Source organism: Electrona antarctica, assembly GCF_951216825.1.
Source record: "Electrona antarctica genome assembly, chromosome: 5".
Taxonomy (NCBI): domain Eukaryota; kingdom Metazoa; phylum Chordata; class Actinopteri; order Myctophiformes; family Myctophidae; genus Electrona; species Electrona antarctica.
In genome coordinates, this window is record NC_136810.1 from 44,832,153 (window position 1) to 44,854,881 (window position 22,729).

Consider the following 22,729-nt stretch of genomic DNA (forward strand, 5'->3'; position numbering starts at 1 on the left):
TTATGTCCTACTGTATGTACAAGGTATTCCTGTACTTCTGATTATGCGGACATAAATAAACATTTCAAATGTGTGTGTGTGTGTGTGTGTGTGTGTGTGTGTGTGTGTGTGTGTGTGTGTGTGTGTGTGTGTGTGTGTGTGTGTGTGTGTGTGTGTGCGCGTGTGTGCGCGCGCGCAGTGCACAGTGGTGTAAAGTAACTAAGTACATTTCCTTAAGTACTGTACTTATGTACTTAATTTACTTGAGTATTTCCAATTTCCAATACTTTTGCTTCTACTACACTACATCTTGGATCCAAATACTGACCAATAAGACACCCTGAGGGCGAGGGCGCGTGCACGCATCCGCATGGGTGACGGATGGGCGGACTGACTGACGTGAAATGCTATGCGTTTCACATCAGTCAGTCCGCGTTTTCATAGTAAGTGCGACTTGCGGTCGCAATTTCGCAATAAACAGAGGCATCATTCAGAGGAGTTAGTAGGATGTGAGGATGTGCTCCTGCACCCGTCCCGACTCGCAGGAGCTGACCACTGGATCTTTTCTGGGCTTTGACTTTGCATAATGATATTTTAATGCCTGAGACTAAATTTAGCCTCCTTAGGAGACAGAGAGGGGTTAGGGGCCACACACAGACACAGAGAAAGAGGGAGAGACAGACGGCGGCGCAGTGGGCATAGCGACATGCACAGAAATACAGACACAGAAAAGCCAGAGCAGAGAGTTCCCAAACTTTTTAGCCTGTGACTGAAAAGACAAATGTGTCTGTCCCTCCGGAACCCAAAAGAGTGAAAAATATCAGATCTACTAACTATAGCAGAATAGTAGATCTTCACTTCACTACTTCTTAAACATTTGTTTTCTAATTTTCTGTATGTAATTTCTTAGAATTTATTTTATTTATTGAAGAAATTACATAGAAATAAAAATCATGAAAACTTTAGCATTTTAGTTTTTTTAATGTTTTGAACTGAAAACAAAATGTAGTGAACAAAACATCACACCTGTGTGACTGTGAAGTGAGGGACGATATATATATTAAAGTCTAACTCATGTTGATTAGGTCATGTAATGATGTAGTGATATAAAACAAACGGTGCCAACACAAACATTAAACGCCATTAACAATAAAGAGACAATATGACGTAATGAGTTACATTATGGCGTAAATTTTCCCTTCATTGTCAATGGCGTTTACAAAACAAACATTGAACTAAAGACAAACATTAAACCTGTGTATAGGAGGGGCTAGTGCCTAAATTAAGGAACCTGTAAAAATGTGTCTTCGACCCACAAATGGGTGTTTGGGATTGGGAACCAGTGATGCTAGAGCGTGGGGGAGGAAGAGTGGGGGAGAGAGAGAGAGAGAGAGAGAGAGAGAGAGGTGAGTGCAGTACAGTTTGGCTTTCTCGCAGCTCGGGTCATTGGAGGACGCAGCCGAGGAAGAGAAATGGGGAAGTGAGCCATGGTTCAGAGAGGCAACGCTAAAACTCCTTTAAGTCCTAATTGACGCGAAGTGTCGAATGCCAAATGACCGTTGGCAAGGCGGCGGATGCAGAGGGGATCGTGGCTGAAAGTCAAGAGGGAGAGGGAACGCAAGGAGGAAGACATGATGGAGGGAGAGGGAACGCAAGGAGGAAGACATGATGGAGGGAGAGGGAACGCAAGTAGGAAGACATGATGGAGGGAGAGGGAACGCAAGGAGGAAGACATGATGGAGGGAGAGGGAACGCAAGGAGGAAGACATGATGGAGGGAGAGGGAACGCAAGGAGGAAGACATGATGGAGGGAGAGGGAACGCAAGTAGGAAGACATGATGGAGGGAGAGGGAACGCAAGGAGGAAGACATGATGGAGGGAGAGGGAACGCAAGTAGGAAGACATGATGATCTGTAGATATACCCTACAGCAGAGCTTCTCAAAGTGAGGTCCGAGGACCCCCAGGGGTCCTTGAGGGAGTTCCAGGGGGTCCCCAGCTAAATGATAGATAGGAAAACAAATGGACCCTATATGGGCCTTATGGGTCTGTAACTCTGACTACAAATGGAACCAAATGGACCCGTTAGTGTACAAATGGAACCAAATGGAAAGCAACATTGATTTTTACAATATAAATCGGGGTCCCAGAGATAGAAATGCCATTAAATGGGGACGCGTATATGCATGTCAAACTGGGGGTCCTTGACAAACGCTGAGGAAGGCCATATAGGCCGAAACGCGTACGTTTTCAGTCTCAGAGGTAAATAAAATCATGTATAAGGACATACAATGAGTGCTGGCATTTTCATCATCTAAACTGGGGGTCCTTGAAATTAAAAGGTTCAAGGTTCATAGGTGTCAATTTGGGGGTCCTTGACGTGAAAAAGTTTGCGAACCACTGCCCTACAGCAGTGGTTCTCAAAGTGAGGTCCGGGGACCCGCCTGCAGGGTGACCTTTTGGGCCGGTTCCAGTGCAACAAAATTAGTTGACACATTGACTGTCATTGACGCGCCTGGACGTCATCCCAGATTTAACACTAGAGCCTGGACGTCATCCCAGATTCAACACTACAGCCTGGACGTCATCCCAGATTCAACACTAGAGCCTGGACGTCATCCCAGATTCAACACTAGAGCCTGGACGTCATCCCAGATTCAACACTACAGCCTGGATGTCATCCCAGATTCAACACTACAGCCTGGATGTCATCCCAGATTCAACACTACAGCCTGGACGTCATCCCAGATTCAACACTACAGCCTGGATGTCATCCCAGATTCAACACTACAGCCTGGATGTCATCCCAGATTTAACACTAGAGCCTGGACGTCATCCCAGATTCAACACTACAGCCTGGACGTCATCCCAGATTCAACACTACAGCCTGGACATCATCCCAGATTCAACACTAGAGCCTGGACGTCATCCCAGATTCAACACTAGAGCCTGGACGTCATCCCAGATTCAACACTAGGAGACCAACCAGATACAACTGGAAATGAACCGGAAGTGAAAACTCCGTCTCCATCTGCATCAATGTAAACATGCAGATTTACAAAAAAATATATATGATTCTTTTCCCATACAGGTTGCGTTTTTGGTCAAAACAAGTTTTATTCAACGGCCCATAACTAAAGAATAAATGATAAAAAAAAGTAATAAAAGCCATGGAGAATGGAAAAAGACACTGGCGGAGACACAAAGACAGAAAGTGCGAGAGAGAGAGAGAGAGAGAGAGAGAGAGAGAGAGAGAGAGAGAGAGAGAGAGAGAGAGAGAGAGAGAGAGAGAGAGAGAGAGAGGACACACGACACATATCTAAGCAGGTGAATGATGGCTTTATGCTTCTTCATGCTTCTTTACAGTGGTGTAAAGCAGTGGTTCTCAAACTTTGTCATGTCAAGGACCCCCAAATTGACACTATATTTAGTGGGCCCGCGGCCCCCCATAAGAGAAGATTTTTTCATATTACATTCTGCATATTAATGAGTACTTAAGTGATGCCAATACTTTTGTACTTTCACTCAAGTACATTTTGAATTCCAGACATTTACTTTTAACAGAGTATTTCTACATTGCAGTATTGATACTTTTATTGTACGCTCTCAAGAGTTAGATTATTGTTAAACATCTGCATTACTTAATTTACAAGATGTCTACACTATTAGAGAATTTATAGATTTGTATATTTCTTTGATCAACCTGTTAACTCTACTATGGTATCACATCAAAATCGTATCCAACAACAACAACATATTCTTTCGTTTTGGGTCAGAGAGGCTAAACCTCATCAAATGGTGGTCCGTGGCTCAAATGCCGAATAAATAATGGGCCTTGATGTGAAAAGGGTTGAAAACCACTGTATTATAGACCATGGCTTTAAAGATAGACACAAAGGAGACGGAGAAAAAGTGAAAGTGGGAGATGGCGAGAAAGACAGCAGCAGGAGGGGTGAACGGAGAGTCATTTTCCAGAAATAAAGAGCGACAGAACAGCCCGAGTCAGACTCTCTCCTCCTTTTAGCCTCTCTGGTGTTATCAGAACCGCCCGAGTCGGACTCTCTCCTCCTTTTAGCCTCTCTGGTGTTATCAGAACAGCCCGAGTCGGACTCTCTCCTCCTTTTAGCCTCTCTGGTGTTATCAGAACAGCCCGAGTCGGACTCTCTCCTCCTTTTAGCCTCTCTGGTGTTATCAGAACAGCCCGAGTCGGACTCTCTCCTCCTTTTAGCCTCTCTGGTGTTATCAGAACAGCCCGAGTCGGACTCTCTCCTCCTTTTAGCCTCTCTGGTGTTATCAGCCATCAGGGTATTCCATCACTCCCACATCTATCCCTTGTTCTTCTCCTTCCCCGAGACAGCTTCACTCTCCAATCTGCCTCCATCACTCCCACATCTATCCCTTGTTCTTCTCCTTCCCCGAGACAGCTTCACATTTAGAAGGATTTAAAAAAATCCTTCTAAATCCTCCAGTTTTCTGAAATAAATATTTTCACGATTTTTCAAAAATAGCAGACCTACAAGCTCGTAGCGCGCCACTCGGTGGCGCGCTATGAGCTTGTAGATCTGCTATTTTTCAATAGCTAAATTATAACATAACACAACATCTGTCCCTTGTTCTTCTCCTTCCCCGAGACAGCTTCACTCTCCAATCTGCCTCCATCACTCAATCTTCTCCTACAGCCTTGATTCAGCTCCAGGGGTGGACTTATTTATTTATCTATTTATTTTATTTTTTTGCACAAGCCTGCACAGTATAGTCCTGTGTCCATTTAAAAGGTGACGTACTGTAAGTTAAAATGTCTTTGTTAAAATGTATTGTATTCTGATAGCAATCATGTATAGTGTAGGGGTATTCAACTAGATTAGGCCGGGGGGCCACAACTGTAGAATGATTGTGTGTGGGGGGCCACGCAGCGTGCGTGGAAACTGACATTTTGTGGGTTCTCAAAATGCATTTTGTGCTCAAACACGAAAGATTTATGTACATATAATACATGTCTGCACAGTAATGAGCAGGATAATATGTCTATATACAGGTATATGCTACCTTAGAATAGATGTAGACCTATTTGACAGTGCATAAACATATTGCCTTGACATTAACGACATCATTTCTCCACAAAAGCCCTTGAATATGATTGAATATGATTAAGGATTATTGTCATTATGGTATGTGAGCATACCAAAATGACAATAATCCTTTCTTTCTTTTTTTATTCTTCTAAGGGCCACAAGGAGGCGCTCCACGGGCCGCATTTGGCCCACGGGCCGCTAGTTGAATACCCTTATAGTGTCTCTCTCCCGCTCTTGGGGAAACACATTGTGAGGCCAAGATACCGTGAGCAGACAAAATTGGAACTGGAAACACTGTGAGGGGTTCTCTCTCCTGATTGGATAAAATTGATATCCTGAGTTCACATGTTTTCTGTTTACTAAAGAGCTGAAATATAAAGCTTTGACATTAAAAAAATTACTTTAAAAACAGTTTCCTTTTTTTATTTTACTAAATCACAACAAAAATGGACCCACACATTTTATTACACTCTCAGAACGGAATAAAAACTGAGGAATTCAGGACCTGTTGCCTGCTACTAATAAATATAAATATAAATATAAATATAAATATAAATATAAATATAAATATAAATATAAATATAAATATAAATATATAGTCATATTTGTATATTAGTTTTAACTTTCATTCATTTTGACCAATAGGGGTGAACTGACACTAGTCTTAATTGAGACATATTAGCCACTGTACAGAGCTGGTACAGTTACAAATACAAATACAAATCTATCTTTGCTTAATGCATCGATCTTGTCCATTTCCTCCACTGAAGATCAAAGTTTTGCGTGGTTGTTATGTTTACATTATTGCTTTTCTTTCACATGCTAATGTTCTAGTAATTAAGGGTTCAACGCTGAAGGGCCAACCCTGTTGTTTTAATTAAGGGTTCAACGCTGAAGGGCCAACCCTGTTGTTTTAATTAAGGGTTCAACGCTGAAGGGCCAACCCTGTTGTTTTTGTGCTAATTCCTTCTCCCTCTGCTGCAATTTTGTGAATTCCCATGAGATAGTAAATATTAGAGACGTGAATATTTCACCAGGCAGCGGCTGAAAGTTATGTGCATAATGAGTCGAATTTAAACAAACATTTTCAACAGACATTGCCTATTTCAGTATAGACTTCCTGGTAATCATGCTGTTACAGCCACTATGACTATACCATTGTTCTTTCGTCTTGCACAGTTTACTTCCCATCATTCATTACATTCAAAGGATACATGCTGATTGGCCCGGTTTGAATTTGAACTGGGAAATCACACTGGACGACAGTGTCACCAGACCTCAGATTGCAACAGAGAACTTTTATTTTTGGAGGCTGTTTTTTGTCATGTGAAACCTGACTAATGACAGCTCATGAAATGTAAGCGACCTGGTCATCAATGGGAGTCCCACCCCATGCCGCCTAAACCAATGGGAGTCTGACCCCTCCGGGCGATGCAATGACAGTTGGTCAACTCAACTGTCATTGCATCTCTGTATGTAAAATTACATTTTACTGACGGCACAGGTGGGCAGCCAAATGCCTCGGGGCCCGCTGCCCCAACGCAATTTCATTGTCTGCATCACGTTAGTTACGCCCCTGCATTGTAACCGTGTGTGTGTGTGTGTGTGTGTGTGTGTGTGTGTGTGTGTGTGTGTGTGTGTGTGTGTGTGTGTGTGTGTGTGTGTGTGTGTGTGTGTGTGTGTGTGTGAACGAACAGAAGAGGTCAAGAACATTCTTCAAATGTTTCAAATGAACACATTTTCACAAAACCTCGGCTGCCCAAAACGAATGTTTGGGTCGAAACCGTTAAAGGTCACAATCAAGGTCAAGCTGAAAATGGTCAATTTCACATTTCACATCTCAACAGCACAGAAAGGTAGGTACACAGTGGCGTGCACAGATAGACACTAGGGGGTGCTAGAGCACCCCCTGCCCTTTTGGCAATGTGCCCTTTTGAAAAAAAAAAAAAAAAAAAAAAAAACCTTTTTTTTTTATTTTTATTTTTTTATTTTTCAAAAATAGCAGACCTACAAGCTCGTAGCGCGCCACTCGGTGGCGCGCTATGAGCTTGTAGATCTGCTATTTTTCAATAGCTAAAGCATAACATAATGCTAACACCAAAAGGGGTTCCCGCCCAAAATAGATTAAGGCAACCGGCCGGTTCCACGCGCTGCACAAGGTGCCCTTTTTTAACTTGAGCACCTGCCCCTCTAAATGTCTGTGCACGCCACTGTAGGTACAGTACGCATACGGTAGGGTTGGGATAATATTAAAAGTATATATATGTCACGATTATTGTGGCAAAAATAGTTGAGATTAACAATATTATCGCGATAATCAAAATATGCTTAAAACTTAAAATGCCACTTTTGTTTAACCACTTGAACCTCCAGCATCACTATTCTGGGGGGAACGTTCGCCAAAAATAGCAGATCTACCGAAGCTCCCAACGCATTTGCAACGTGCCGTTATATCTACTATAGAGGGGTTTACAGTTGGGTTCGATATTGTCCCTTATCATTTGACCCATTTAGGCCTGACCTCAAAATTTAAAAAAAATCCTTCTAAATCCTCCAGTTTTCTGAAATAAATATTTTCACGATTTTTCAAAAATAGCAGACCTACAAGCTCGTAGCGCGCCACTCGGTGGCGCGCTATGAGCTTGTAGATCTGCTATTTTTCAATAGCTAAATTATAACATAATGTTTAAAACACCGAAAGGGGTTTTGCGCGGATCACGCAAACCTCAGCAAAAAGACAATATCGATGGCCTCCAACTGTAAGTAGTGCTGAATTTACAGCTCAACAAAAGCTAATTAGTCCTAGTAGTAGTGTATGAAGGAGGACAATTTCACGATAAATTAAAATCTCTGTGATACGATTATTGTGAGCCTTTTTTTATCACGGTAAACGATATTAGCGATTACCGTCCCATCCCTAGTATACAGACACCATCCCTAGTATACAGACACAGAAAGAGGTGTTTCTCACCATTGTAGGAGAGGCGGGGCTTGCTTAGACACATGATGAAGTGAACTTCCATTTCATTGGATGCCACGGACTTGGAGCAGACAGGACACTTAAAACCTATTGGAAGAAGAGCAGAGAACAGGTCAGACCAAGCAACCAGTGAGGTACAGTATATGCTCACTGCTGATCATCGGCAGTGTCGCGGCCAATAAGAGCGGCTCTTCACTGAATCCCGGTGTGAAAGAAAACGCTGCTACCATATGGTATTTTTCCAGTGGTGTACGGTGTCCAGTGGTGTACGGTACTTAATTCTTTAAGTTAATAAATAATTAACCTAATTAATAATAATTATGGACCCCAACGTATACTCTGTGTATATAATGGTGGAGCCCCACGGCAGCTTTAAACTTTGATCCGGTTGCTATATGGCCACGCCCCGTCACCACCAGCTATGGGACGTAAAAACTCCTCTTAAAGTGAACGTGTATGATGGTGGCACTGGGAACTTCATGAATGCTAATAGCTAGCCGGCAGAGAAAGAACTAGAAAAAGTGCCCTTCTGCAGGGCACAGGTCTCTGATAGGACTGTGTGAGATTTTGATTGTGTGCGTGTGTGCGTGCGTGCGTGCGTGCGTATTTACTTTTTCCCTCTGCAGCAGGCCTCACTTTAAAAGAAACACTGCTCTACACTAAATCAGTTATCTCTACGCTGATTACTGTCCTGTGACTATACCTAGATATGGTTGTTTGTAGCGTGGGACTCCATCCAATCCCAGAGTCTGTGGCTTCTGAATCTGAACCAAACGTAAGTGACATTCAGTTTTTTCCAACATCGTATTCTTTGACATTTTGATTTTTGACACACGGTTAATCATACAATCTCCCTCTCTTTATCGCTCTGCTGTTTGAAAACATTTGAGCGGTTTGGGGTTGTCCCCTGGCGCCTGTGCTGTCGGGTTGTTGCATGGCCCATTAGCCCTAACTGTATTAGTTTAGCACATAACGGCTAATTGGATCGACCGCTGCTGGGCCTCATGAGTTGAGTTCACGTCACACTGGTGAAAAACAAGACATTGTGTCAAAACAGCAGTGGTGAAAAAACGTACTCAAATGTTTTGCTTACTGTTACAAGTAAAAGTCCGTAATTCAAAATGTAAAATGCAAATTCCAGCTTTTCACCAGAGGAGAAAACCTTTTTTTTTCTCTTTTTTTTTCAAAATGAGTTTATAGCACAGGCAGACTCTTCACATCCTATAGAGCATGTCTGAAATAAGTGTCAGAGCTGAAATCGACATATAAATATGAAATAGATGCTTAAACATGTAGCTAGGTGTAATGTTAGAGTCCACAGAAGTGATCCTTTCAAGCCTGTTTTCTCAACTCGCTGTTTTCTGCAAGACATTACTCTATAAGCCATATCTCCAAAACTGGAGGGTCAAACTGAACAACCAATATGTACATTTTAAGCTATGATTCCCTGCTTTCACATGACAAGAAAAAACGAAAATTCAAAAAAATCCAATGGCAGTCCCTCAGTCAAATTTTGTCACAAATGTTGTGTCAAACCATGTGACTCCCATTGGAAATGCATTGGGGCGGCCATGACACTACACAACATTCATCCAACAAGCATACAGCAATGCAGTAAAGGTCTGAGTGAAGCCATAGACTGCCATGCACTTACATTTTTACTAAGGCTGAGCTCACACCTTTAATGCACTGCATTGCTGTTGTTGTGTAGTGTCATGGCCGCCCCAATGCATTTCCAATGGAGGTCACATGGTTTGACACAACATTGTGTTGTGTGAGGGGGAGGGGCGCAGTCGAAACACAGCTGAAAGCCATACAACAGACCATGTGACCTCCATTGGAAATGCATTGGGGGCGGCCATGACACTCACAACAGCAATGCAGTGCATTAAAGGTGTGAGCTCAGCCTAAGAGCCAAGCCATGCCTTTCAATTTGATCTAGAAAGTAGCTGTTCTAGCCTCGTTCCCTGCAGCCTCACTCATTCGCGAAGACAAAACCATGGTCACGACTCACGACCTATAAAGGCTCATTCATAGTCTGGATTTTCGGTGGTGAGGTGACCACCGCTCCGGTGGTGAGCTGACCACCGGAGCTGAAATAACATTGAGCGGTGGGGAATAAAAACAGAGAGAAGGGCTGGGGCAGTGGCGGTGGTTTGCTCTTCCCCCGCGGCTCGTGACGTCATGTTGTAGTTCGGTGGTCACCTCACCACCGAAAATCCAGACTATGAATGAGCCTTAAGGCAGAGAGTGTTCTGCCGGATGTGTCGGGCCAGAACTGACCTATGTGGCCACATCCACCAGTTCATTAAGTATACGTGGTTTTTACCGTAGCACAACAAAACAACTGAAATTGGAAGTTATGATACAAATAAACGAGCAGACAAAAGTGGAACTGGACCACTATAAAAATGAAGCTGATTAATGGGTACTCTCTCCTGATTGGCTACAATGTTATCACCTACTGTACCTGAAAATGTATTTTCTGTTTATTAACACATTAAGACAGTAGGACGTGTACAAACGTCATAGCGCTTTTTTATTTTTTATTGATATCCACCATACTCCTTGCTGTTCGCGCATGCGCGCTGCCATTCACTTCCTTGTTTACGGCTCAGAAAGAATGCCTTCTTAATTTCTGACTTCAACAAGCCTCTCGTTTGGAATATTAATGCTTCTAGGGAGACTTTAGCGTGGGGGGGGGGGGGGGGGGGGGGGGGTGGAAGGCGGGGCTTTTCAGAGTAAAATCTCCCATATTTTTAGCGCCTTCATATTGAAGAAAATCCCGGCACTCAGAGCTGGAGAGACAGGGAGACCTCTGTTACTGAACAAACACTCTAAAAGCAATGATATCAGAATATAGCGATTTAACGTTTTAACCTAAACATATCACTTACCCTACCTTTAATCAGAATACCGGTAATTCATTTAATCATTTATAAATTAAAATTGTTAATAATAGAAATAACACAAAAACAATAGTTGATCTACAAGCTCACAACGCGTTGCATCGGGATGACAGTGATCTTGTAGATTCTTTGGTACACTGATACCAGTGTACGACAAAGAATAAAATATAGCTTAGGTGGTTAATCAGACTAATTGATTTAGTCAATTAGTCTGAATTAATTTTGAATTATTATTTTTTTAAATCCGAATCAATGTTGAAAAAAAAATCATTGACATTGATTCATCCAAAAACATTGATTCATCATTGATTCATCCAAAAAACACACTTTGAAAAGAAAATCGATAGAAATAATCGCCAAGAAAACAATCAATATTTGCAGCCCCACATACCGGTAATAACAACGTATCATTGCACACATCAACTCTGGCTTTTTCTCTCTCCCGTCATGAACACACCGAGTCACAGACACACATAATACCACCACCACCACCCAGCCCCCCACCCCCCCACACCGAGTCACAGACACACATAATACCACCACCACCACCCAGCCCCCCACCCCCCCACCCCACCCCCCCAACCCCCCCCACACCGAGTCACAGACACACATAATACCACCACCACCACCCAGCCCCCCACCCCCCCTAACCAAACCCCCACCCCCCCTCCCAACCCCCCCACACCGAGTCACAGACACACATAATACCACCACCACCACCCAGCCCCCCACCCCCCCACACCGAGTCACAGACACACATAATACCACCACCACCACCCAGCCCCCCACCCCCCCACACCGAGTCACAGACACACATAATACCACCACCACCACCACCCAGCCTCCCACCCCCCCACACCGAGTCACAGACACACATAATACCACCACCACCCAGCCCCCCACCCCCCCACACCGAGTCACAGACACACATAATACCACCACCACCACCCAGCCTCCCACCCCCCCACACCGAGTCACAGACACACATAATACCACCACCACCACCCAGCCTCCCACCCCCCCACACCGAGTCACAGACACACATAATACCACCACCACCACCCAGCCCCCCACCCCCCCACACCGAGTCACAGACACACATAATACCACCACCACCACCCAGCCTCCCACCCCCCCACACCGAGTCACAGACACACATAATACCACCACCACCACCCAGCCCCCCACCCCCCCACACCGAGTCACAGACACACATAATACCACCACCACCACCCAGCCCCCCACCCCCCCTCCCAACCCCCCCACACCGAGTCACAGACACACATAATACCACCACCACCACCCAGCCCCCCACCCCCCCACACCGAGTCACAGACACACATAATACCACCACCACCACCCAGCCCCCCACCCCGAGTCACAGACACACATAATACCACCACCACCACCCAGCCCCCCCACCCCCCCACACCGAGTCACAGACACACATAATACCACCACCACCACCACCCAGCCCCCAACCCCCCCACACCGAGTCACATACACACATAATACCACCACCACCACCCAGCCCCCCCCCCCCCCCCCCCCCCCCACACACCGAGTCACAGACACACATAATACCACCACCACCACCCAGCCCCCCAACCCCACCCCCATGGCAGCTGACCCACTTTTCCCCTGGCTGCTATTTTCAGATACTCCATAGGGACGCAGGGAGGGATAGAGGAAATGAAATGAGTGAAAAAGAGGTGCAGAAGAAAGGTGACAGAGTTCAGGCATTCGAGGAGGAGAGATGTGGAGTGGTTATGATGCTACACGTGCTGGTGAGTCCAGTAGGGCAGTGCTTCCCAAAGTGGGGTCCGGGGACCCCCAGGGGTCCTTGAGGGAGTTCCAGGGGGTCCCCTGCAGCTAAATGATAGTTTGGAACCAAATGGACCCTTATGGGTCTGTAACTCTGAGAGTGTACAAATGGACCATTTGGTTCCATTGGTACACTCTCAGAGTTGTTTGTTTTGTGCGTGTGTATGTCAACTGAACTCACCCGGCGAGCACCACAAAAATTCCCTCTGGGACATTTTATATATTCAAGCGGCGCATAAGGTTAGATTGGTACAAAAATAAATCACTGGATTGGATCATGAATTAATTAAAGTGGTTTGTGTGCATGAGAGAGAGAGAGAGAGAGAGAGAGAGAGAGAGATAGAGAGAGCATGCTAGGAGTAGCATATACTCAAGGGGATCTGGTTTATGCTAAACTGGCAGTTTTCGCTTGACTCTGATTTCTTCTCTCAACCCTGAGTTACTGTCTTCAAGTCAAATTTGTTTCTTAAGCAAATGGTTAATTGACTGTAAAAGTGTGCATATTTCCTCATAAGTGCAGTACGTGTGCAGTTTCATTTAACTCTCTCAAGAGTAAAATTATTGTTAAACATCTGCATAATCTATTTAATTTAGAAGAAGTCTACACAATTAGAGAATAGAAGAATTGTTAACATTTGCCTGTTATCTCTCCTATAGAACCACATCAATACAGCATGGAATTGTGGACAAAATCTCATCCAACGACAACAACATATTCTTCGTTTTAGGTCCTAGAGGTCTCATCAAAATTGGTGGTCCGTGGCTCAAATGCAGAATCAATAATGGACCTTGATATGAAAAGGGTTGAAGACCACTGTCTTAGAGCAGGGGTTCTCAACCCGTGGGTCGCGACCCCTCGGGGGGTCGCCAAATTATTTTGGGGGGTCCCCAACATATTTTCAAAAAAATATATATATATATATATATATATATTTTTTTTTTTTTTCACGATTTTTCAAAAATAGCAGACCTACAAGTTCATAGCGCGCCACTCGGTGGCGCGCTATGAGCTTGTAGATCTGCTATTTTTCAATAGCTAAATTATAACAATGCTTAAAACACCAAAAGGGGTTCCCGCCCAAAATGGTTTAAGGTGATTGTAGCAGTCAATTTATATTGGGGGTCGGGAGGGGGCGGGGCAGGGGTCCCGAGACATTGCCAAAGCATTTCCGGGGGTCCCCGGCCAAAAACGTTGAGAACCACTGTCTTAGAGCATGCATGGACTCAAAGCGTCTCTCTGTAACTGAAAAATTAAAAATAACTGACAAACGGAGCTATAGAGTGCGGCAACTCGACCCTTGTTTATTTGATATCGGTTCACTTCGGGGTCAGCGGCACCTGCCTTCAAGAGGTCGGACGTGCATCACATATTTACCACTTGTAATGCATGCTCACTCTCTCACACACACGCAGGCACACACGCACGCACGCAGGCATGCACGCACACACACAACTTGTGTGACTAAGCAGTAACAACTGTCAGTGACCTGCAAGCAAGGCTGAGTGGAGTCACATTCAAAGCAAGGCTGAGTGGAGTCACATTCAAAGCAAGGCTGAGTGGAGTCACATTCAAAGCAGGGCTGAGTGGAGTCACATTCAAAGCAAGGCTGAGTGGAGTCACATTCAAAGCAAGGCTGAGTGGAGTCACATTCAAAGCAGGGCTGAGTGGAGTCACATTCAAAGCAAGGCTGAGTGGAGTCACATTCAAAGCAAGGCTGAGTGGAGTCACATTCAAAGCAGGGCTGAGTGGAGTCACATTCAAAGCAAGGCTGAGTGGAGTCACATTCAAAGCAAGGCTGAGTGGAGTCACATTCAAAGCAAGGCTGAGTGGAGTCACATTCAAAGCAAGGCTGAGTGGAGTCACATTCAAAGCAAGGCTGAGTGGAGTCACATTCAAAGCAAGGCTGAGTGGAGTCACATTCAAAGCAAGGCTGAGTGGAGTCACATTCAAAGCAAGGCTGAGTGGAGTCACATTCAAAGTAAGGCTGAGTGGAGTCACATTCAAAGCAAGGCTGAGTGGAGTCACATTCAAAGCAAGGCTGAGTGGAGTCACATTCAAAGCAAGGCTGAGTGGAGTCACATTCAAAGCAAGGCTGAGTGGAGTCACATTCAAAGCAAGGCTGAGTGGAGTCACATTCAAAGCAAGGCTGAGTGGAGTCACATTCAAAGTAAGGCTGAGTGGAGTCACATTCAAAGCAAGGCTGAGTGGAGTCACATTCAAAGTTGAAACCGCTGTAGAAGTGTCCCGTGCCGTTCTACTCACCCTCACTCAGCACAATCACACGCACACAAAATACTGTATGGTACATACAGTGTGCGTGCGTGCGTGCGTGCGTGCGTGCGTGCGTGCGTGCGTGCGTGCGTGCGTGCGTGCGTGCGTGCGGGAGAGAGAGAGAGAGAGAGAGAGAGAGAGAGAGATGTGTTCTCCTTAGCCCGACTCTTCCATTCCATTCTTACAACATTTAATAATCAATATACACTGACTGTGTGGTCGTGCATAATTGTGGCTCTTCATTCACTGCACCACGTACAGTAACCGTACTACTCTGTGATGCATGTCTTTTTCTCAACCTTTATCGTATGCCATAATGTCTACAGTTGCTAATACAGATAAGAGTGTGTGGATCAGAAAAAAACTATAACGAAACTTTCATTTCCGCCTCAGTTATCATCTCAGAGACTCCCACACAGATATTTTATGCAAGGTTTGAATACAGTTAGATTTTTATGGCCCTATTGATTTGGTCTGGGAGTTGTTTGTGCAGCCATTATGCATCCAAGCACTGCTTTGATTTTGACTGGCTCGTGCTGCAGACTAGGTCTATCTACAGTCAGTCCAGGCCTGCTCTGTGGGCATTATGTATCATTATGTGACAGTCTGATCCATGTTTAAATCATATTGTCTGTCGGTAATATTGGCTTTTCTCTCAGTCACCGCTCACTCATAGCGTCTTCATATCATGAATGATATTATCACCTGGGGGTGGTGCAAGTATTGCATATATATTTAATGTACTGTAAGGTAATGTTATATTAGGCAGCATCATAGACAAGCCGGGTGGAACAGACAATGTCATAGCAAGAGTAGGCAAAGCCAGGAGAATCTGGTCCTCCAAGGACATAGCCACGTCAACTAAAGTGCGGCTCTTCAACTCTAATCTGTCCTTCTCTACGCTTCAGAGACTTAGAGAATGACGAAAAGAACATTACAGAAGATACAGACCTTTATAAACAGCTGTCTGAGATGCATCTTTAGGATCAGGTGGCCGGACAAAATCAAGAATGAGGAACTGTGGCTGAGAGGAAGGCAGGAACCGGTAGACAAGCAGATCCTGAGACGAAAGTGGGGTTGGATAGGACACACACTGAGGAAACCAACAACCAGCACCACTCGCCAGGGCCTGACTTGGAATCCCCAGGGGAAGATGGAAGAGAGGGCGACCCAAAAACAGCTGGAGGCGGGACACTGAGGCGGAACTGAAGAGACAGGGAATCAGCTGGGGGAGGCAGAAAGGATAGCCCAAAAGCGTGTTGGATGGAGAAGAGTCGTAGATGGCCTATGCTAACAGATCTGTGTTCAACAGATTGTGAATACCGATTTGCGTGATGTATGGATAAAATCTGTGCGAGTAATGCAGGCATATGTGAAAAATCACACCCGTGTGAACTGAGTGGTGTAAGGTTTTATATAGCATGATCAGCTGTGGTCTGACGTAATAAGGTATTATATAGCCTGATCAGCTCTGATCTGACGTAATGAAATCACACCCGGATGTGATTTCACAACTGGCTTTTTTTGTGCAGAGAAAATGACCACGGTTGCTACGGTCATCCAGTTCACCCGGGTGTGATTTAATTACGTCAGAAATTATTTTGAACATAGCAACCATGCTCATTTTACACCACTCAAAAATGTGGGGTAAAGGTTTTTCCTTGGCCTCTATGGAGTGCGCATACAAAGTTGTACACAGATCGGTGCAGTTATAGCTAAGCTAAGTTATAGTTAAGCGTGGGAAAAAAGGCAGAATGGAAATCGCATGTTGTGTTAAGATTTGAGGCATTTTGTTCAAAATGGACCAATCCTGCAAACTTTAGAAGGCAATCTTAGCCAATGGGGATGGAATATGGGGAAGCGGACAGATCCGTGTTGATCACATGACTATTGAGATAGCCGGGTATACCGATTTGCGTGATGTATGGATAAAATGTGTATAGGAGTAATCTACAGAAATGTGTTCTGCAAAAGTCGGCCTCATGGTGACGCTATAATAGGCCGTTGTGGGAAAAATTGGGGCAGAGGTTCGTCATTGGCATCCAGGGAGTGGGTGTGCACAGTGTGGCATCGGCCGGGCCAACAGTGCCGGAGATTAGCTGTACACGGACACAGACACACACACGGACGGAGTCCAAAACATACTCTCTCCCCATGCCTTCGGCCTTGTGGAGACCAAAATGGTTTAGTGCGAGAGTTGCACTGCATGATAAGTGAGTTCAGTTAGTTAGTGCTAATAGTGCTGTGTGACACCAGATAAAGTTGTATTGTGCTGTACTGAAATTGAATTAAACCAAAATGAAAGAAAATGTTCTGCCTGCCCTTTCTCCCTTTCACTGTAACACAGTACAGTAGGCTAATGCTGTACTGTACTGTACAATATTTAGCTGTCATGTTATTTCTGCTGTGACTCGTTGTTGACTCAACTAAACTGTGTTCTTTCTATAGGTTGTAATGTTTGTAATTGTGGGTTACCAGTATCTATGGATACATATTGTATTAATATGACATTCTAGAGCAAACACTACAATACCACTACAATAAAAAAGATGAGCTTTGACTTTTGAGTGCCGTTGTTTGCTCAACACACCAGCAATCATTTTTTATTGCTTTTATAATTTAGATAATCATTCAATGTCTGAAGTAACATCAAGCAAGCAGTGTTGATTTAGACAGCACATATTTTGATTTAGTTTAGTCATAATCTTTTGACACTTATTTTAGTTTTAGTCAACAACATATCATTTTAACATATACATATATTTTGGCAGGCCTTGATAGTGTCGTAATAGTATCCTGATTTTACACTTCGATCTACAAGCTCACAGGTGAGCATCCTAGCAGCCTATCTAAGCAGGTGGCGCCTACAGCTCAGCATTGGCAAGACAGTGTCAGCAGCTTACCACCTCAACAACAGGGAAGCAAGAAGGGAACTGGATGTCTTCGTCAACAACAAGAAGGGAACTGGATGTCTTCGTCAACAACAAGAAGGGAACTGGATGTCTTCGTCAACAACAAGAAGGGAACTGGATGTCTTCGTCAACAACAAGAAGGGAACTGGATGTCTTCGTCAACAACAAGAAGGGAACTGGATGTCTTCGTCAACAACAAGAAGGGAACTGGATGTCTTCGTCAACAACAAGAAGGGAACTGGATGTCTTCGTCAACAACAAGAAGGGAACTGGATGTCTTCGTCAACAACAAGCGCCTGGAGTTCCAGCAAGCCTCGTGGTACCTTGGTGTACGTCTGGATAGAACACTCTCCTTCAAACAACACCTTGAAGAAGTGACGGCCAAAGTGTCATCTAGGGTCTCTGTCTCACTAATCCGACGTCTCGCCAGTACTAGCTGGGGTGCATCTGCCAAGGTGCTTCGAATCTCCACACAAGCCCTTGTCTTTTCCACAGCTGAGTACTATGCCCCAGCCTGGTGCAGAAGCCCACATGCCAGGTCGGTTGACGTTGTCATAAACAACGCTCTACGGACCATAACTGGCTGTCAGTACTAGCAGGAATTGCCCCGGTCGGCCTCCGACGAGAGGCTTCTACCCTAGCATTAGCAAGGAAAGCCCGAAAAAAAAGACTGGCATATCCTGCAACACACCACCACAACAGAACTGCCTCTAAATACTGTAGACTCAAGTCCCGCCACCTGTACAACAAGGCGGCACAAGAGCTGCTCAGTCAAAGTCAAAGTCAAAGTCGTACGATTAGTCACAGACGTTACAGCAGTGAAATTTGTTCTCCACATTTGACCCATCTCTTGGAGCGGTGAGCCGCAGCGTGTGCCGCGCTCGGGAATCATTAGTTGATTTGACCCCCAATCCAACCCATTGATGCTGAGTGCCAAGCAGGGAGGCATTGGGTCCCATTTTTACAGTCTTTGGTATGACCCGGCCGGGGGTCGAACCCCGACCTCCCAGTTTCAGGGCGGACACTCTAACCACAAGGCCACTGTCTCAGGTCCATCCCTGAGGACCTGTCTACAGAGGCATGGCTGGCAGCAGCCTGGAAGCAGGAGTGGGAGTCAGCCGGGCCAACACGCATCCACCGTTACATCCATGACCCGGGAGGCGGTATTGAAGGAGAGGAACTGCCACGCCGGCAATGGACCCTGCTGAACCGCCTGCGAACTGGGGTCGGACGTTTCAAAACATCCATGACGAAGTGGGGCCTGACGGACGGAGCAGTGTGCGAGTGTGGGGAGCCGGAGCAGGCCGCTGACCACATAATCACCACCTGTCCCCTGTATGAACCACCCTCGGAGGCCGGCCTATTCCATGTGGGACCTGAGACGAGGGCGTGGCTGCAGTGCACGCTACTGAGCTGGACACCTGATGATGACACACCAAAGAAGAAGAACACAGCTGGCAACGTATTTTGAAAGAGCTTTTAGTGTAGCTCAGTAGTTTTTTTTTAACCCGTAGCTTAGCTATATAAATGCTTAAAGCTTGCCAAACACTGTAAAGTGTAAATCACCAACCCTGCTGTGTCCACTACATGATGCAAAGGTCAGGTAAGGTGAATAAGACAAGAGAAGAGAGAGAGTGAGATGAGGAAAACATTTGTGCTGGAAATAAATATGACTGACAGAAAGTCAAGAAAAGGTGCTGCATTTCATATTCTTTTTCTTTTTTTCTAAAAGAATGAAAATGGCAAGAGGAGCAACAGACTTAGACAAAGGGAGCAGAAAACAAGTACATAGATAGAGTAGGAGGAGGGAGTGAATCATGAGATTGATTGAGGTGTGAAGAACACTGGAGGGAATGAGGGGTTAGGAGACATGAAGCAATGAGACAAAGAGGCCAGAGAAGGAAACAGATTGACAGGAACTGTGATTGGAAGCATGTGATTTATTTTGGTTTGTAGCTGCTGCTGCGGAGCTACAGTTGGAGGCCATCGATATTGTCCTTTTCTTTTTGCTGAGGTTTGCGTGATCTGCGCAAAAGGACAGTTAACCCATTTTGGGTGGGAACCCCTTTTGGTGTTAGCATTACGTTATGCTTTAGCTATTGAAAAATAGCAGACCTACAAGCTACGAGCTTGTAGGTCTGCTATTTTTGAAAAATCGTGAAAATATTTATTTCAGAAAACTGGAGGATTTAGAAGGATTTTTTTTTAAATTTTGAGGTCAGGCCTAAATGGGTCAAATGATAAGGGACAATATCGGTGGCACCCAACTGTACCAAGTGAACACTGCCCACGGTACTGCATGCTGTAGCAGCCCTGCATGCCTGAAGTCCCTTTCTTTCCATATTACTTCAGTTCTGGTGGCACTGCACCCGACCGTACGGTTTAGAGTTCATTTTAACCCATTTAGACCTGAGGCAGATTCTGTAAAAAATGTCTTCTAAAACCGCTTTCTGACAAACCTATGTTTCTATGTCAGTGGTGCTCAATCGTTTTCATGTCAAGGACCCCCAGAATTATCTGTATTTGGCGGGTGGACCCCCATCTGAAAATATGTAGTTCCAGGGACCCCCCCCCCCCCCAGAAGCAAGGATTTGAGTTAAAAACGTTTGCTCTGAAAGAATATATATTCAAAGATTTGCGCCACATTTTCACAATAAATAGCAGATCTACAAGCTCACAAAGCATCGCTTCGTGCATAGACTTGCTTGACACCACTTACAACAGTGTTGTTTAATTTTGTTTTTGTTTATATCTATTTTCAGAAATTTGATGTAAAAAGAAGAAGAAGTTAAAAAAGGTTCCTGAGAACAATGTGACAGCTAGCACGTCCTGTCCTGCTGGGCTGGATTCTGGATTAAAACTTCAACTGTGAAAAAACCTATAAAATCTGCACACCAGAATGCTGCTCCCACACAAAAGGTTCCTACTGTAGTAAGCACACAAAGATTTGGAGGCTGTGGACCCCTGGGGGTCCCGGACCCTTTTCCTTTCGGCTGTTCCCTTCAGAGGTCGCCATAGCGAATTATCTGCCTCCAACTTACTGTTGTCCTCTTTCACCATAAATCTTTGGTCTTCCTCTAGGCTAGGCCTCCTGCCTGGCAGTTCCAACGTCAGCATCCTTCTACCAATATACTCACTATACACCTCCTCTGTACGTGTCCAAACCATCTCAGTATCCCTCCTCTGTACGTGTCCAAACCATCTCAGTCTGGCCTCTCTGGCTTTATCCTCAAAACATCTACATGTGCTGTCCCTCTCCAAGAGCGAACATCAACTATTTAGTCTCTGCAACCTCCAGCTCTGCTTCCTATCTATTCCCCAGTGCGTCTGTCTCTAAACCATACAAAATAGCTGTCTGTCTCTAAATCATAAAAAATAGCTGTCTGTCTCTAAACCATACAAAATAGATGTCTGTCTCTAAACCATACAACATAGCTGTCTGTCTCTAAACCATACAACATAGCTGTCTGTCGCTAAACCAGAGCTGGTCTCACCACCGTCTTGAACACTTTCCCTTTCATTCATTCTTGCTGTTACTTTCCTTATCACACATCACACCTGACATCTTTCTCCACCTGTTTCCAACCAGCTTGCTTTCCAACCTCGCTTCTTCACCTCTTTTCCACACTCTCCATTGCTCTGGAATGTTGAAGTACCAAAACCATCCACCTTCCTTACCTCTACTCCGTTTAACCTCACTGTTCCACTTGGGTTCCACACACACATAGTCACACTAAGTCACACACACAGTCACAGATGCACGCACGCACGCACGCACGCACGCACGCACGCACGCACGCACGCACGCACGCACGCACGCACGCACGCGTCCAGATTACTACAGTCATCTGGAGGTTTACAATGAAGACATGAAGTTTCTATCATTCACCACCATGGGCCTTTCATCTCTTTTGAAGGAAATTATTTTACTGCATGATGCACATTAACTGCATAATTTGAAATAAAACATTATAGGAGTTTGTTTTGTTTTCCATGAAGCTTTTTCCTCCTCTGACACATTCTACTGCAGGCTCCTTTATGGACTGCAGATTTGCAGAATCAGCAATTTGGCCAAATACCTCCGTTACTCACTGAAAAGTGGAGCAGATGGTAAAGCTGGACCAAAAACAGAGATGAATAGTTTCTGTTCAACTATACCATCCATGTCTTGGCGTGGGCAGGCATACTTGTGTTGGCAGGAAAAAAAAGTCTATTGTCTAAACAGTTTTAGCTCACAGCTAGTGCTTACACACAATGGCCATAGTATACATATATATATATATATATATATATATATATATAGTCCTTATTAGCCTGCCCTGGATTATACGTACAGTAGCCGACTGTTGTATGAATTCCAAATGCAGCACAAATAGCTTTAATATATTATTATATTATATTTATTCTACTGTATCTATTCTATATTTTGTGTAAGTTTTCTTTCTTTTTTGTAACACATTTTGGTTATGACCCAAAGACGGAGACCCAGACAATTATAGATTATAGAATACAATATGCTGTATTTAAAGGAAGACTGTATAGTGTAAAGAGATAATAACCCATGATCCAATGTTCAAAGCCAAATAAACAAATTGTTGATTGCATGACAATTAATCGCAGACTAAATATTGTGTGATTGTGATGACAGGCAGCCCTAGGTAGTGTCAACTAAAACGAAAAATGTTCATCGACTATCTTTTTTCACAGACGAAAAATAAATAAAAACTAAGCTTCGATGACTAAATAAAAACTAGACTAAAATGTTAGGGTGTAGTAGAGAAGA

The 22,729-nt window shown here is 44.4% G+C and overlaps 1 protein-coding gene across 1 annotated transcript in view; it reads right to left on the reverse strand.

Annotated features, from left to right (window-relative positions):
- The window catches only part of znrf1 (zinc and ring finger 1), a 66,835-nt gene that overhangs the window by 7,582 nt on the left and 36,524 nt on the right, over positions 1-22,729 (reverse strand). Inside the window, exon 2 of the mRNA XM_079501449.1 lies at positions 8,021-8,116. Within this exon, the coding sequence (XP_079357575.1) occupies positions 8,021-8,116 (96 nt within the window). The remainder of the gene's footprint in view (positions 1-8,020; positions 8,117-22,729) is intronic.